The following is a 13,863-nucleotide window of genomic DNA, read 5'->3' as shown; positions in this document are numbered from 1 at the left end:
CCAGAGAGAGAGCTGAAGAAATCAGGAATTCAAGAAGGTAATTACTGAGTCATGGGCAACAATCAACAACAACCAACTCCCACGGCCAGATCACAGTCAGTGTGTTGTTTTTTGTTTGCAGTTTTTGTGCCGACAACCATCATTTTTAATGTGGCCTACACTTTGGATTTCAACAGAAAGGACAATATAGAGTGAGACTGCCTAACACACACCTGCTCTCTTACCTGCAAATCCTTCATCCCTGCTCTAACATGACTGCCCTTACGTTTTCAACGCACAGGATTTCACTGGTTTGACCTGGAACAGAAATGCAGACGTTAAAAACACTGACACTGTTTCACACCACAGGAGCCACGGTTTGATCTCAGTTTATTGAGTTACGCTGTCCAATCACAAAGGTTTATTTGTACATTCATTACCATCATGAACAGTATAAAACCTTCTGGACATGCACGTCTTTACTGTACGTGTGAGTTTACAGTATGTTATACTTGATTAGTGCTCTATTTACAATTCCATAAAACTACTAAACATAACATAAATATAACATGCAGTATACATTTATGAACAAAATCAAAACGCCGGTTTTCACAACGCATCACGCAAAAGATGACATCCATCATTGGCCAGCAATGTTCCACATTCAAAACACTGCAGAAAAAGACTAACTCTTCTTTATATACACTTCATAGGTCACAACTCTAAGCACTTTATTTTTTTATTGATAACCCAACAAACATTTCAAGTAAATCCAACTATTGCAACTGTTCTCTCCCTGGTCCTTCAGTAATCCACTGGGGGGGGATTTCAAACACACAGCCAGTAAATCCTCTTTAAAAACCCACTGAATTATTAAAGGACTATTATATAAAACCTTTTCCACCAATTTGCAGTCTTCTCTGTGCGCACAAATAACCTCATAATGCTGCACGGAACACGGGAGGAACCAAAGTAGAAAAATGGATTTAAAAAAAATATTGAATTAGACAAAACAGCAGCAATTAAAAAAAAGAAAAAATACACGGTGAGTCTTAAGGTTTTGGGATGTGAAGTACCTTTTTCACCTGAGATTAGATTTCTTTGTAAAAGAGCAGAAGATGAGCAGAACCGAGTGGCACTTAGAGCGGCTTAAAGCACTGAGTAATGCTGATTTAGAAGAAACACAGAGTGAGAAAGACAGAGATGTTCGTACAAACATAAGTGACGTATGAGTGGGGCTGGGTATCATCTGAATGTTTTTGATACAAGGCGCCTGTTCAGTGCTCTAGTTTAATCTTCTCACTGCCTTACTTCACTGAATATGCAACATCTGGATGTGGCAACACGATGTCTGTACTCAGAGTAGCGAGGTTTGATTCCCATCCCAACATACAGCTCTTTTCTCACCTGTTCAAAAACCACAACGTGAGCGAAGGCCCCGTTCAGACCTGGTATTAACGTGTGTCTCGGTGGACAAGCGGACAACTCTACGTTCAGGTGTGAACGCACCAGGACACGTCTGAGAACCGGTCACTCGGACCACATTCGGAGTTGGTCTGAACCACATGTGGCCGCCTACTCTCCTCTGCCAGAGTCTGATTAGTCTGAAAATATATACAGACTTCTCACAGTGTTTCCAATACATTGATTTATTCGTGGTGACCAGCCACAATATCATCATTAATCTTTGTTTTTTCCCTTTTCACTTTTTTTAAGTGGTTTAAATCTTATTTCATTATAGAGCTGTGCCACGCATTAATTCCTCATCTCGCTCTTGCTATTCTGCTCTATTCTCCTCTGCCTTCATTTAATCTTGCACTTTAATGAGATATTATCTATTGTATAATGTTTTTTCTCATGCTGTTTTCTTATTCTTTTTAATTCTCTTTTTATGCTTCTTTTATTTCTCTTAAGCACTTTTCCTCTGTGTATGATAATGTGCTATACAAATAAATGTACCTCGCTCTCTCTCTCTCTCACAAACACATAACAACACACCTGTCTGTCACTCAGACTGTTTAAAAACAACAACGCATTTGGTCTTTGCAGCAGAAATGATGCATGTGTTTATCTCATTACAGAGCGGGGGAAGTGAGATCCAATCACAAGACCGGATGTGATGTGATCAGATTAGAGAGAGAGACTCATGTTAACACCAGGTCTGAACGAGGCCTACGATGATTGTTTGAGTGTTCAGCCGAATTGTAGAGTGTAAGGCAACTGCTAAACAGAAAAATAGTGTTTCATTTAGTTTAAAGACATTTCCTCCAGTTCAGTCAAGGTTGTCCAAAAAAGCAACATTGTCATTGCAGAAGAAGTTCTTTTCTTCGCCTTGCAATGAGAGCATTTCCATGCGGACACGGACACAGCAGCAGTTCTCTAATCAGTGTTTAAAAGGACAGATTGTATCACATGCGTTCCCGCCCACTGACTCTAATTTGCAGGGAAACTAAAGAGGTTTCATTTAGGATTTTGTGATTCTCAATCTTAAGTAAAGCTTTAATATTATGGGCTATTTTAAAAAGCATTGAGCTACACTTGCTCTCAGTCAAAAGGCTATTTGTCAAACATGGTCCTAAGCCGCTGAATGACGACTAGTGCAGAGGGGGGGTGTTCTGTTGCTCTGATGTTGGCCAGATCTTATTGTACATGTACGATGTCACCAACTGCTGGTGTAAACTGAAAACAAGAAGCTAAGACAAATTGTCGCTTCACACAGATGTAATCCTTACTTGATATTTACCCACAATAAAAAATACACATCTGCTGATGCAGACACAAACACCAATACTGAGACAACGTCACCCACTCAGCTGAGTTATTTTGTTCCCACTTCCTTTCTAAATTGGAAATAAAACAGAAAGTTATGATATTAACAAATTAAAACTACAATCTGTACCATTAAAAAAAAAAAAAAGATTAACAGCAAAAACAATGTGCAAGTCTGCATGGAAGCCTCCGCTCGTCTCTGGAGAGGAGGAAAAGGCAAGTCTGTCGCATTTCCTGAAAGGGTTTCTTTTCTTTTTTTTTTAATCTGAGTGACAGCATTTAAATAGTAAAGCAAGATCTTAGATAATCGACACAGGCATGAGCATGTCATGTAACAGTGCAAGTGTTAAATATCCAGGCATTCCTCATTCTCTCGGGCTAATGTACACTGTGGATGTGAGCGTCATTCAGTGAAGAAATGTGTGGCCTTAAACAAACCAAAACTCCCAAAACTGAATAACACACACATACACAACTGTCAATGATTACTCATGGATGCTGTACAGTGCTGTACATTCGCTAATCTACAATTATACCACAGTTAGGGTACAGTATCACATCATGTAACTGGTATTAAGCCAGGAGTGACTTTTATTGTCACACAGCTGTGTAAGTTGTGCAAGAGAGAGAGCGTTACTGATATACACACATATATATATATATATATACACATATATATATATATATATATATATATACATACATACATATACATATATACATATACATGTATAATTTGTGAGTGTGTGTGCGCAAGGCAAGGAGTGTGAACTTTTCCACATTGCAGACAAGCAGCAACTGCCCCCTTCATTTATGGCTTTCTCGACATTTATCATATCAACATCCAGATCGATCATTAATAATTCTCTCATCTCAGCTTCCACACTCTACTAGATATGTAGTTTTTCACTAACTCAAAGTCTTATCAGTACGTAACAGTTCATTTTAAAATGGATTATCCACTGGGGAAAACAGTTTACTTGTGTAGACAAAGTTCTCAGAGTAAAAATGACTCTCTTCTGAATGTTTAAGTGCAGGATGTTTCCCATGACACGACCACTGTGCCTTTTACATCTATCCATCATCATTTCCTACAGTGCTTTTTTCCCCATTGAGAGAGAACTTTATATCACATCATGTAACATTAAACTTTTCCTTGATTCAGCATATTTTTCTACATTGTCGTTCTGTCTGAAGAACCTCTACTACAGGAATAACGGTCATGTAAATAGAACATACTGCCTCTCTACTGGAGGTCCATTTCATTTCAAGTGAGAACGTCTCACTGCTGCATCTTTGCGATGTGATGCGCCACATGCTTTGTTGCTCCTGCAGGACGTTTCTCTGATAGAAACATTTAGAAGCCCGTCACAAACTAACGCCACAGCTGATTGGTTTATCTAAGTCTTTCAGCTCAGAGCTGTGAATGGTTTGACTCACTCTCTATCCTGGAACTACATCAGACTGTCTGATCAGTCTGTCAGTGGTTACCCACAGGTTAGTGTATGTGTGCCTATGTGTGCGTGTGTGTGTCTGTGTGTGTGTGTGTGTGTGTGTGTCCGTCAGCACCAGGGTTCACGCTGGGCTCTGCCTCGGGCCAGACTGTCTGCCCTCTGCCAGGCGCTCTTCATCAGGCTGAGGGCCTCGCTACAGCGCTTCTGCACCGATGGATCAGACACGACTCTGTGGGGAAGGTCGACCTGTGCACAGTGAGGACAGAAGACACTTCTCAAACACTGGCTTGAGTCAAACCAGATCTGTGATCATCTTTAACTCAGTATGCAGCAAAATGTATTTGTCTTTTTTATTTGTAGGAATGTTTTATGTTTTATGTTACCTGCCTAAATTAGCATTTCTGCTACAATTGTAATATCACTGTACTGTCCCTTTAACCTATGATAATGAAAGACTGCAGTATCTTCTGACCTGGAAAACAGCTTTCCATGTTCTGTCTAACGCCTCCAGCAGTCTATCTCTCTCTTCACAGCCGCTGAAGTACAAAATCCATGGAGGGAGGAACTGAGACCGATCTGCTGCAAACTCCTGGACACAAGACAGAGGGAGAAAGTGGGGAGGCTCTTAAACATAAGAGAATTATGTTCCTCGTAGCACAGGGTGAGTCTATAATGTATCATGCTGGGTTAAATATTATTTTGTTACAAACTCAAAACAGAAATACAGAAGGTATTTAATGACAAAACACCTCATCAATACACCTTGTCTCATCTAAACCTTAGACCTATCAGAGACACCTGACCTGTAAAGCTGAACACCACTGACACAAGTTTACAGTTTGTTTAGTATAAACTGCAGTGAGATGTATAATGTGTGCAGGCAATGGGAGCTGGAACTACTTTATTTGCATTAGCCTACTGAGGTGCTGTTTCCTCTAAAAGGGTTTGGTTGAATTAATTCAGTTTTTAACTTAATGTTCATTTGCTTACAAAATAATCCTGAATGAATCCTGAACTTGTCATGTACATCACACATGAATGAGTACGTTTGACTCACGATGACGCAGTACTCCTTGTCGGCCTCCGTGCTGACGGTGGTGACGTCAGAGATGTCGACGCTGCCGAGCGAACGGAAGAAGCTCGTCTGACAGTCCTGATGGCAGGTCAGCAGCTTCCTGTCTGTGACCACCAGGCAGCATGGGATACATGGGGTGGGGGCCACACCCTGAGGGATGACCTGGAGATGATATGGTTGTAGTTTAATTATACCTCGAGCATGGACGGTGCATGGGACAAACTGATGGAAGGTATTTAGTTTGACAGTATTTACATACAGAACAAAGTTAAATGGTTTTATTTTGAAGGGTTTATATGAACTCTGTAAACCCTGTGTGCACCACTGAAAACATCCATCACTGTCTTCCAGTGTCTCTAAAGACACCAGCTGCGTTTCCATCAACATATTTTTATATTTAAGTATCGCAGAAGAAAAAATAAATTGCTCAAAAAAAGTTTTTACACTTGCTTTGCCTGTTTGTGAAAAGAGTTAATGAGCTTTATGGGAGATGGAAACACTTTTTCTGAATAAGTTCTGACGTGGCAAACATTCAACTCACATGAGTGATCAGCTGTTTCTGCTTCTAGAGAAGATGAAGAAGAAGAAGAAGAAGATGAAAAAAGAATTAAAAAATTCCTCAAGCCCCCTCTGCATTTTCTCTCATAGATGGCCAAGACAACTGGTTGTGTTCCTTCTTCTTCTTCGAGGTTGTCATAACAACTTGTTTTGTTTCCAGTTCGCGACCTCTACTTCTTCTACTCTGTTTATTACAGCCATGTGTAACGTAGCCTTTACCGCCACCTTTAGATGACGCTATGCAGCCTAGTTTGTTCGCTCCAAACCAGTTCATGAAAACGCACCTAATTAATACTTTCTTTTTTTTTTTTTCACATTTCAAAACATTGCTTCTAAGTCACTTGACAATTATACGTTACCATGACTACGGAGATAAATACAATACTTGAAATATGAAAATACATGGTGTGTGCAGTGTGCGACTATCCCCCCTCACCCCTTTGGAGACGGACTGGCAGAGCAGCTGCATCCAGTCGGCCATGTCCTGCTCGTTGTTGGCGCTGAGCTCCAGTGGGGGGCGCTCTGTCAGGATGACTTGGAAGGCGTGGGGACGCTCTGTGCTGTTGGAGCGACGGCAGCCTCCGCAGTGCTCCCCTCTGCACAAAGAGCATGAAAATACAGCAGTGAGCACGGCGTAGTTTACAGTAACCATCTCCGGTATCGTGTTTCAGACACTTGGATCTCACCCCATAGTGACGGACAGCAGCGGGATCACGTCAGTTTTCTCTGCATACATGTAAAGAATCCCATTGCTGCAAGAAGAGAGGAAGGCTGTTTGTATTCATCTAATCAGAAGCTCATTACATTATAGTATAAATATATAGCATTTTTAATATAATTATAATGCATTATAAGCGTGAAAGAACACATCGATATCTAATGTAGATGAGCCTACAGATAACTAACACTAATTTTAAGATATTATTATGATTACTGTAACAGACCAGACTGCAGCCTCGTGCCTGTGTTTTATGATCGGTGTCTACCTCTGGGCAGCTTTTCTCTACACACAAAACAGAGCTCGAGCTTTGAGTGTGTCTTACAGTGGCAGATGGTGAAAGGAGTGAAAAGCCAAAGGAAATATCACTTCCAATATGTTTGGCATCTTTCAGGGTGAAGCTGGGACGTAAAAACTGACAATTATGGTAAATGTGTTCTACACTTTTTTGGCAGGAAACACACACAAACACACACACATACACACACACACACACACACACAGTTTGTTGAAATGCCATAATATTACAATGGGATGTGACATGAATGCTTATGTTTTTGTGAGAGAAAGTGACACTGGAAACACTTTATAATGTCACGTGTTTGAAGGTCGTATCGAATCCAACCAACGTGTCTTTAAACGAACATAAATACCGGTAGAAAAGGAGACCGACGGGTTTGACCTGTCTGTACCTGAGGACAAGGTAGCAGCTTTTCCACAGCTCTTTGCCCAGGTAGGTGGTTCCAGACCGGTACTGCAGGATCCCTTCCTTGGTGCTGAAAGGTGCTCCAGAGCTTGGTGGGCCACCTTGTGGAGACAGAGTCATGTCCATAGGATCCTCCCAGTGGACCAGTGAGTAGAGTTGGATGGACACTTCTGATACCTGGAAAAACAGGGAGGCATTAGGTCATCAGTCTTTGAATATGAGAGTGATAAATCAGGGAGGACCAAACAATGTTTTGCATGACTTACTTTAAACCGTGTGACATTTTCATTACTGATGACTTCCAAAGAATAAAGCAGTATTTTAGATTTCTGAATTCTGTTATTTTCTACTTTCTGGACAGCCAGTTTTAAAATTAATTTAGGATATGAAAACTGAGTTAGGTATTTATCAGAGTGAACATAATGTTTGCAGATGGTGACACAGTCCAAAGAAAATCTGCACGGTGTTACTCTGCATTTTTCAAGTAATTTATCTTGTCATTTTTACAAGCTGTGGATCATAAATCCATCTAAAAAAATATATGTGCAGCTGTCAGAGTTATAGTCTGACAGACAGCAAGCTGTAACTGAAAATCGTCTTGTGTAAGATTTTCCTAACAGCTGTTTCTTTTACTGTTTCTAGTTTCTAGTGCAGTGGGAGAAGTCTGACCTGTGGTGCAGAGCGACTATAAGTTCAACATTTCTTTACCTCACAGTGAGACTCCTGGGAGACAAACTTATTGAGAGCCAGTTTTTCCATGGTGGCATCGATCAGAACCGAGGGGTAAGGAGGCTCACGGCAACCCTTCACCATGGCTGACTTCAGCACAGACAGGAACCAGCTGTATCAAAGAAGAAGGGTGATCTGGATGAGGTCAGAGGACGCCATTTGTGATGTGTCCTGTATTGCTCAATAAAGTCAATAGTCTCGTTCTAATATTATGCAAAAATACAACTTTAACAAAGTATTGGTTGTAATAGACTAGATTCATGGTTGAATCTATGAGGTTCACATTCTAATGCATTGAATAATCAGAGTCAGAGTATTACATAGGTATAACTGTACACTAACAAAGTCAGTGAGGCATCAGCTGTGTCCAATAGGAACTTTCTTCGTCTGTTGGTGCAAACCACCGTCACTGTCTGTTGGTCAAGGCCCACCTACAGGAAAACAACATTACAACTAATTTATTAGACACAAAACTAACTCCATCGCTGCTCCATCACCCCAGCTGTAAAAGTCTGCATGGTTCATGAATATTATGCAATTAACTCTCGCCGTTACTAAGTCATACATGTTTGTAACATTAAGGAACTTTGAAATAAGAGGACAATATGAAAATGAAGGCGAATGTTTACATATATAAAACAAACAACAGTCAAGTGCATTGACAAATGAGAGATAATAGTAAACTCTTGTTGTGCAGGACACTTACTGAAAGATAGTCCAGCTCATTATAAGAAACAGCATCTTCAACTGTGTAGGGTTTCTCTGCTGCGCCTGTGAAGAAAATCAAACGTCGATAAAGTTCCTTTCTTACCTTCAGAATAATCTTATCTCTCTGGTTTGCCGGTACAAGTGGACACTGTTTATGTATATAAAAAACCATTGTAATGTCCAACTTACGATTTGAACCGTTCCACCCCACATTATAAAACAAAGCCAATGCATGCTGGGTCTTCAGCCACTCACCCTTCCTTAGCAGGTAAATGTAACAGTCAGTCAGGAGCAGGTAGAGGGGCTGCAGGTCCCCCTCCATGTGGCCTGTGCTCATCCTCACCATCTGAAAACACAAAGATAAAATGTTCTGGGTCCTGGTGACTGGTACAAGCCTGTAGCATGTTGCTATAAATATAGCAGACGAACTGTAGACATACATAGATACTGATCCATGACTAGACGTTGGATTTTATGAATAATGAACAAACCAGAGCCATTTTTACACTAAATACATCCGCGTTTCTTGTTTACACACAGAATGGTGCAATGTGTGAAATTGTGTGATTTTTTTTTTTTTCTTCTTAACTGACACCAGACAATTAAATTACTACAGCTTGAGTAAACGCGGTGAGAAAGCAACTGGCAATCTGAGCCTTGCAACACTTCCACTGAGCAACAAACCACGTCTTTAATATCAGAACCAGCATGAGTGAAACAACACACAAACTGGTGTGAAGATGTGAGAAAGAGGACGACTTGTCAAATCAATCAAGTTCCTTTACATGACACCAACATACTGCTGTGAAGCCATTAAAAGAAATGTGGAATGTCACTACTTTCAAAATGAATAAAATAAAAATAACTCTCTCTCGTCTTCACCTTGAAGAGCTGCTCCTCATTCTCTCTGAATACATGGATCATAAGAAGCAGCAAGTGGTTGTTGTCCACCCTGAAATATCAAAAGTGGAGAACATTAGATATTGGACAACATTACAACAGCAAACAGCTGATTGTGAAGAAGCTTCTTACTTAAACTCTGCAGGGTGAGAACTTTCTGAGGGACTGAGCTTCTGCTCTTGTTGTTGTTGTTGTGCTTCCTCAGTAAACGTGTTCTGGTCTGTTTCCACTCCTTCTACGCCTTCCTCCTCCTGCCTCACGTCGGGCTCCGGTCCTGCTTTCTTTTTTGCCTCTCCTTCATTTTCAAGGCCACCTGAAAGAGTCTGCGGCTGGCTAAGCTCTGTAGAGTCATTGCAGCCACCACCTGTGGGAGCAGAGTCTGGACCGTTGGGGGTAAAGCAGCATAATTCTGTAGGCGCAGGAGAGGCCTGCAGGAACCTGGGGCTTGTGGCCAGAGCGGAGTGAGACGTCTTTCCTCGGGCCGGGTCAGGTGGTTCACCGCCTGAGTCCTCACGAAAGGGCTGCTGAGCGGGGGGCTCGGGGCCCTGGTCACAGCCTTCACTAGTTTTCCCCTCCTCCGGGCGCTCCCAGGGCTCCTCCCTATCCAGAGCCCCGTTGAGTCGGTCCATGACGTCCCGGAGGGGTTGGCCCACACTGTCCATGGAGGTGTCCGTCATCTCTGGGAGGCGTAGGAGGTCGACTACCTCATCCTCGTCTCCTTCCTCCACAGCCTCTGATCCCACCCTGCCTCTCCTCAACTCTCCTTCGCCGCCCACATGGATTACAGTGCAGTTTAATGAATCCACATCCTCGGAGGCCAGGAGGCTGCCTTCCATGTCCATGTGATCAGAGGAGATCGAGTTATGGATGCTGCTGCTGGAATCTGTGGAGCCCTTCCCTCGTCGCTTCTTGGCTGGTTTCCTTCTTCTGGCCATCCTGGAACGACACAGTGGTTATCTGCGTTTCCTCGTCTCTAATCACAGTTTGATTAACGCTGCAGATACAACGTGACCTTCCTACTTTACCTGATGACCTCCAGCTCGTTGTTGGTGCTCTCCGTGTCATCTCCAGCGGCGGTGGCGTTGTGGCGGCTGGCCACGTGAACTGGCGTGACGTCGGCCGAGGTGTTGGTGGTGTTGTTGTCAGAGTCCTCGTTGAAGGGGTTGTGTCTGGATGTGGGGCTGTGCAGAGGAGGATGAGCTGCTGCCTTCGCCTTGACAGTGCCGGTAGAAAGGACCATCATGTCACTAATGACTGTTTGGGGATCAGAGCCACTGGATCGTGGGCAGCTCGCCTGGTCGGTCAGGTCACCCTCTATCATGAGAAGTCACAAGAATAATAATGCAGAAGCAGCAGTTACCCACATTTACTTCTGTGTATTCAAAGAAATGCACTGAAGTTTTAGCACCGTCTCGCTGAGCTGAGCGACAGATGGAAACATCAAAGTTTTGTTTGAAAAAGTAATTTAGGGAAGAGTTGTTTCTACTCATATACATTTACGTTCGTACATCTATTTCAATCAGTATCAGAGAGTCAACCAGCGAGACACTTTCACTAAAACTTAGTGTATTTCTTCATCAGCATTGCAAACAAATAAATGTTAGCGGCTGCAGTGTTCTTCAGGGTCAGAGAGGCACAAAATGCAGCGTTTATGACATCGAGTAAATACACAGGCAGCAGCTTTTCTTTGCAGTGGCACAGGCCTAGGTCACGGGTCATGCACAACAAATACTTGAATTAGAGAACTTCCAGAAATCTGTATTTTTTTGTTTTCATTCATCATGACTGGACTGACTGAAGTACAGCACAGACAGAGTCCCCAGAGACCTTTCTTTTATGTTGTTTCTACAAACTACTTTTATCAGCAGTCATGTTTTCATCAGAACTACAAAAAATGTAACAGCTTACAGCAAACCAATGCGGTTGTATTGCACAGCAGTTACAGCTGAGGTGAACCTAGGCCAGTGCCACACATCGCACATGAAGAGAAGACATTACGAGAACAACAGCAGACAGACAGACAGATACACAGTGTACTGAGACAGACTGGACGAGGTGAGTACCGGTTACGTCAGGCATTTATCTTGCTGTGGTAAATAACAAGGCCAAGTGAGCGCCAGGATCATTCCCCAGATGAGAAACACATGCAGAACATGACAGAAAACAGTTCCATGAACACACCCAACACTCCCCAGATAAACCATACTTACCAGTCAACTCACTGTGCAAGATGACGCGTTTTATTTTATTAATTATCTTTAATAAAACTTTTCTAAAAATGTATGTGCACTGTCACTTTTTACTGCAGCTACAGGTGCAGCAAACATCTCATCTCACTGCGCTGCAGAACAGAGAGGTTCAGGAGATCCTTCATTCCCACTGCCATCAGGCTATACAACACCTCAGCCAAAGGAAGTGGACTAATCTAATTATTATTGGTTTTTTTTTATTATCATCAACAATGAGCTAATGGACACATGAATTTCCCCTAGGGGTTAAATAAAGTATCTATCCATCTAATGAGTGGAAAAGAAGCTTTTCAATTACATCAACATTCGTGTTTCATGTTTCCTGTAATGGTCGAAGGGGTTTGTTTGTACAATAATAAATTAAGCTACAGGTTTCCTATTTAATCATAAAATCCAGTTACGCAGTAATCATAGTCATGTGTCACCCAATGTTGGATTCAAACACACATGCCAAAATCGAGGCAGGTGTAACCATGTCCCTTTCATCATGCTAGTTTTCATGTCTTCAGATCAGCAGTATGTTTTTACCAGCTAGCTGCATTTTACAATTAACATGTCTAATTACTGCTTAGAGTACCCAGCGAGAATTTTTAAGCGTAAGCTGTGGGATGGCCATGCCAGAGAGGAGGGAGGGAAGGAAGGAAGGAAGGAGGGAGGGAGGGAGGGGGGGGGGTTGACCAATGTCCCACCTTCCCAGTCTGCACTTGGCAATGACTGCAACACGGGGAAGATGTCACCGAAATCATAATCTAAAAAAAGGAGGGATAACATTCAACATTAGAGAGATGGAGAGGAGAGAGGAGAGAGGAGAGACTGAGACAATGGCACAAAAACAGAAAAAAAATAACACGACATGTGGTTTTTCAAAATAACTGAATTGATGGAGAAAAATAGACAAGGGGGAACTAAAACAAGGGAACTGACTATGGGGAAAGCATTCACTGGGTGCTGCAATCACCCCCAGTGAGAACACTCTGTAACGGCCGGCCTCTGAACACCACGTGATCCGTTTGATAAAAATGCACTTTGGTGCTTGAGAGTCACAAGAGTCAATAAGGATCAATCCCACTTCTGCTTCCACATGCCATTAGCGTGACATCACCGTAGGACTTCCTGCCAAAGCATGAGTGTGTGCTCCGCACGCCAGCAGGGTCAGACCTCATCATAAACCCAAAAATAAAGTCTGCCGTTCATTTCATAGTCATTCAGCAGTAATATTAATATAATGATAAGTGTCCAGATTAGAGCCATTTTAACAGCACATAGAACTAAACAAGATATTTGATGGGGGTCATTTAAAAAGGTGCTAAAATAGTGTAAATGCTGATTAAGTGAAGCAGGGGAGCAAATAGGGAGGGAGTGAACCTACCTTCACTGGAGGGGGCTATGGCACTGTCATCCCACTCCAGGTTGGTGGAGGTGAGGGAGGTAAAGGAGTGCAGGGACAAGCTGTCTGAACTGGGCAGCATTTCCTCAAAGTCCAGCAGGTTCTGGGGTTTGTAGTAATCTGGCATGTAGGGGGCCACATCCAGGTATGGCACATCCTGACCCAGCGGGACCCGACAAGAATGTTACCGACATGGCGCTAAACATTTAACCTTTGTATTGATATTGTAATGAAAGAAATGCTAACCAGCTCGAGATTGAAGCGAATGAACTCCAGGCCAGACACCAGCGTGAGGAAGAGCGTGAGGTGGTCATGGCTGCAGACCAGAGCGTTCCTAGAGGAGAAGGAAATCGAACATTTACTTACCACTAGGAATGGGTATTGTTAAGACTTTAACGGTACTGCTACTTTTATCGATACTGCTTATCCTGTTTAAAAAATGCTGATGGTAAATGTGACACTACATCAATTTGTTCTCCAGCATAAAAATAAAATAAAGCAATCCCTGGAACCTAACTTCCACTTGATCCAGTGTTTCCTCTACATTCATTTAGCAGTGGCGGCCCGCCACTGCTAAATCATAGCCGCCACACCTTCAAATTTCTTTTATTTATTTATTTATTTTTTTTAT

General features: G+C 42.3%; 1 protein-coding gene across 4 annotated transcripts in view; it reads right to left on the bottom strand.

Annotated features, from left to right (window-relative positions):
- Window positions 1–352: 352 nt before the first annotated feature.
- The window catches only part of plekhm2 (pleckstrin homology and RUN domain containing M2), a 17,753-nt gene continuing 4,242 nt past the window's right edge, over window positions 353–13,863 (bottom strand). Inside the window, exons 5-21 of one of the 4 annotated variants that reach the window (XM_023407864.2) lie at window positions 13,479–13,566; window positions 13,215–13,389; window positions 12,535–12,594; window positions 10,622–10,910; window positions 9,729–10,532; window positions 9,579–9,648; window positions 8,952–9,042; window positions 8,695–8,759; window positions 8,331–8,419; window positions 7,968–8,100; window positions 7,246–7,436; window positions 6,522–6,587; window positions 6,272–6,431; window positions 5,819–5,842; window positions 5,260–5,439; window positions 4,675–4,791; window positions 353–4,448 (exon numbers count right to left, since the gene is read on the bottom strand). In XM_023407864.2, the coding sequence (XP_023263632.1) occupies window positions 4,311–4,448; window positions 4,675–4,791; window positions 5,260–5,439; window positions 5,819–5,842; window positions 6,272–6,431; window positions 6,522–6,587; window positions 7,246–7,436; window positions 7,968–8,100; window positions 8,331–8,419; window positions 8,695–8,759; window positions 8,952–9,042; window positions 9,579–9,648; window positions 9,729–10,532; window positions 10,622–10,910; window positions 12,535–12,594; window positions 13,215–13,389; window positions 13,479–13,566 (2,740 nt within the window). In that variant the 3' untranslated portion in view covers window positions 353–4,310. Of the gene's footprint in view, window positions 4,449–4,674; window positions 4,792–5,259; window positions 5,843–6,271; window positions 6,432–6,521; window positions 6,588–7,245; window positions 7,437–7,967; window positions 8,101–8,330; window positions 8,420–8,694; window positions 8,760–8,951; window positions 9,043–9,578; window positions 9,649–9,728; window positions 10,533–10,621; window positions 10,911–12,534; window positions 12,595–13,214; window positions 13,390–13,478; window positions 13,567–13,863 lie in introns of those variants that run through there. The other 3 variants (XM_023407865.2, XM_023407866.2, XM_087174414.1) reach the window with 3 other exon arrangements.

This window comes from Seriola lalandi, unplaced genomic scaffold (assembly GCF_002814215.2).
Source record: "Seriola lalandi dorsalis isolate HSWRI2012SDOR001 ecotype SW California unplaced genomic scaffold, Sedor1 jcf7180002054349, whole genome shotgun sequence".
NCBI lineage: Eukaryota > Metazoa > Chordata > Actinopteri > Carangiformes > Carangidae > Seriola > Seriola lalandi.
Note: the sequence above shows the minus strand (reverse complement) of the source record. Positions and strands in the feature narration are given on the sequence as shown.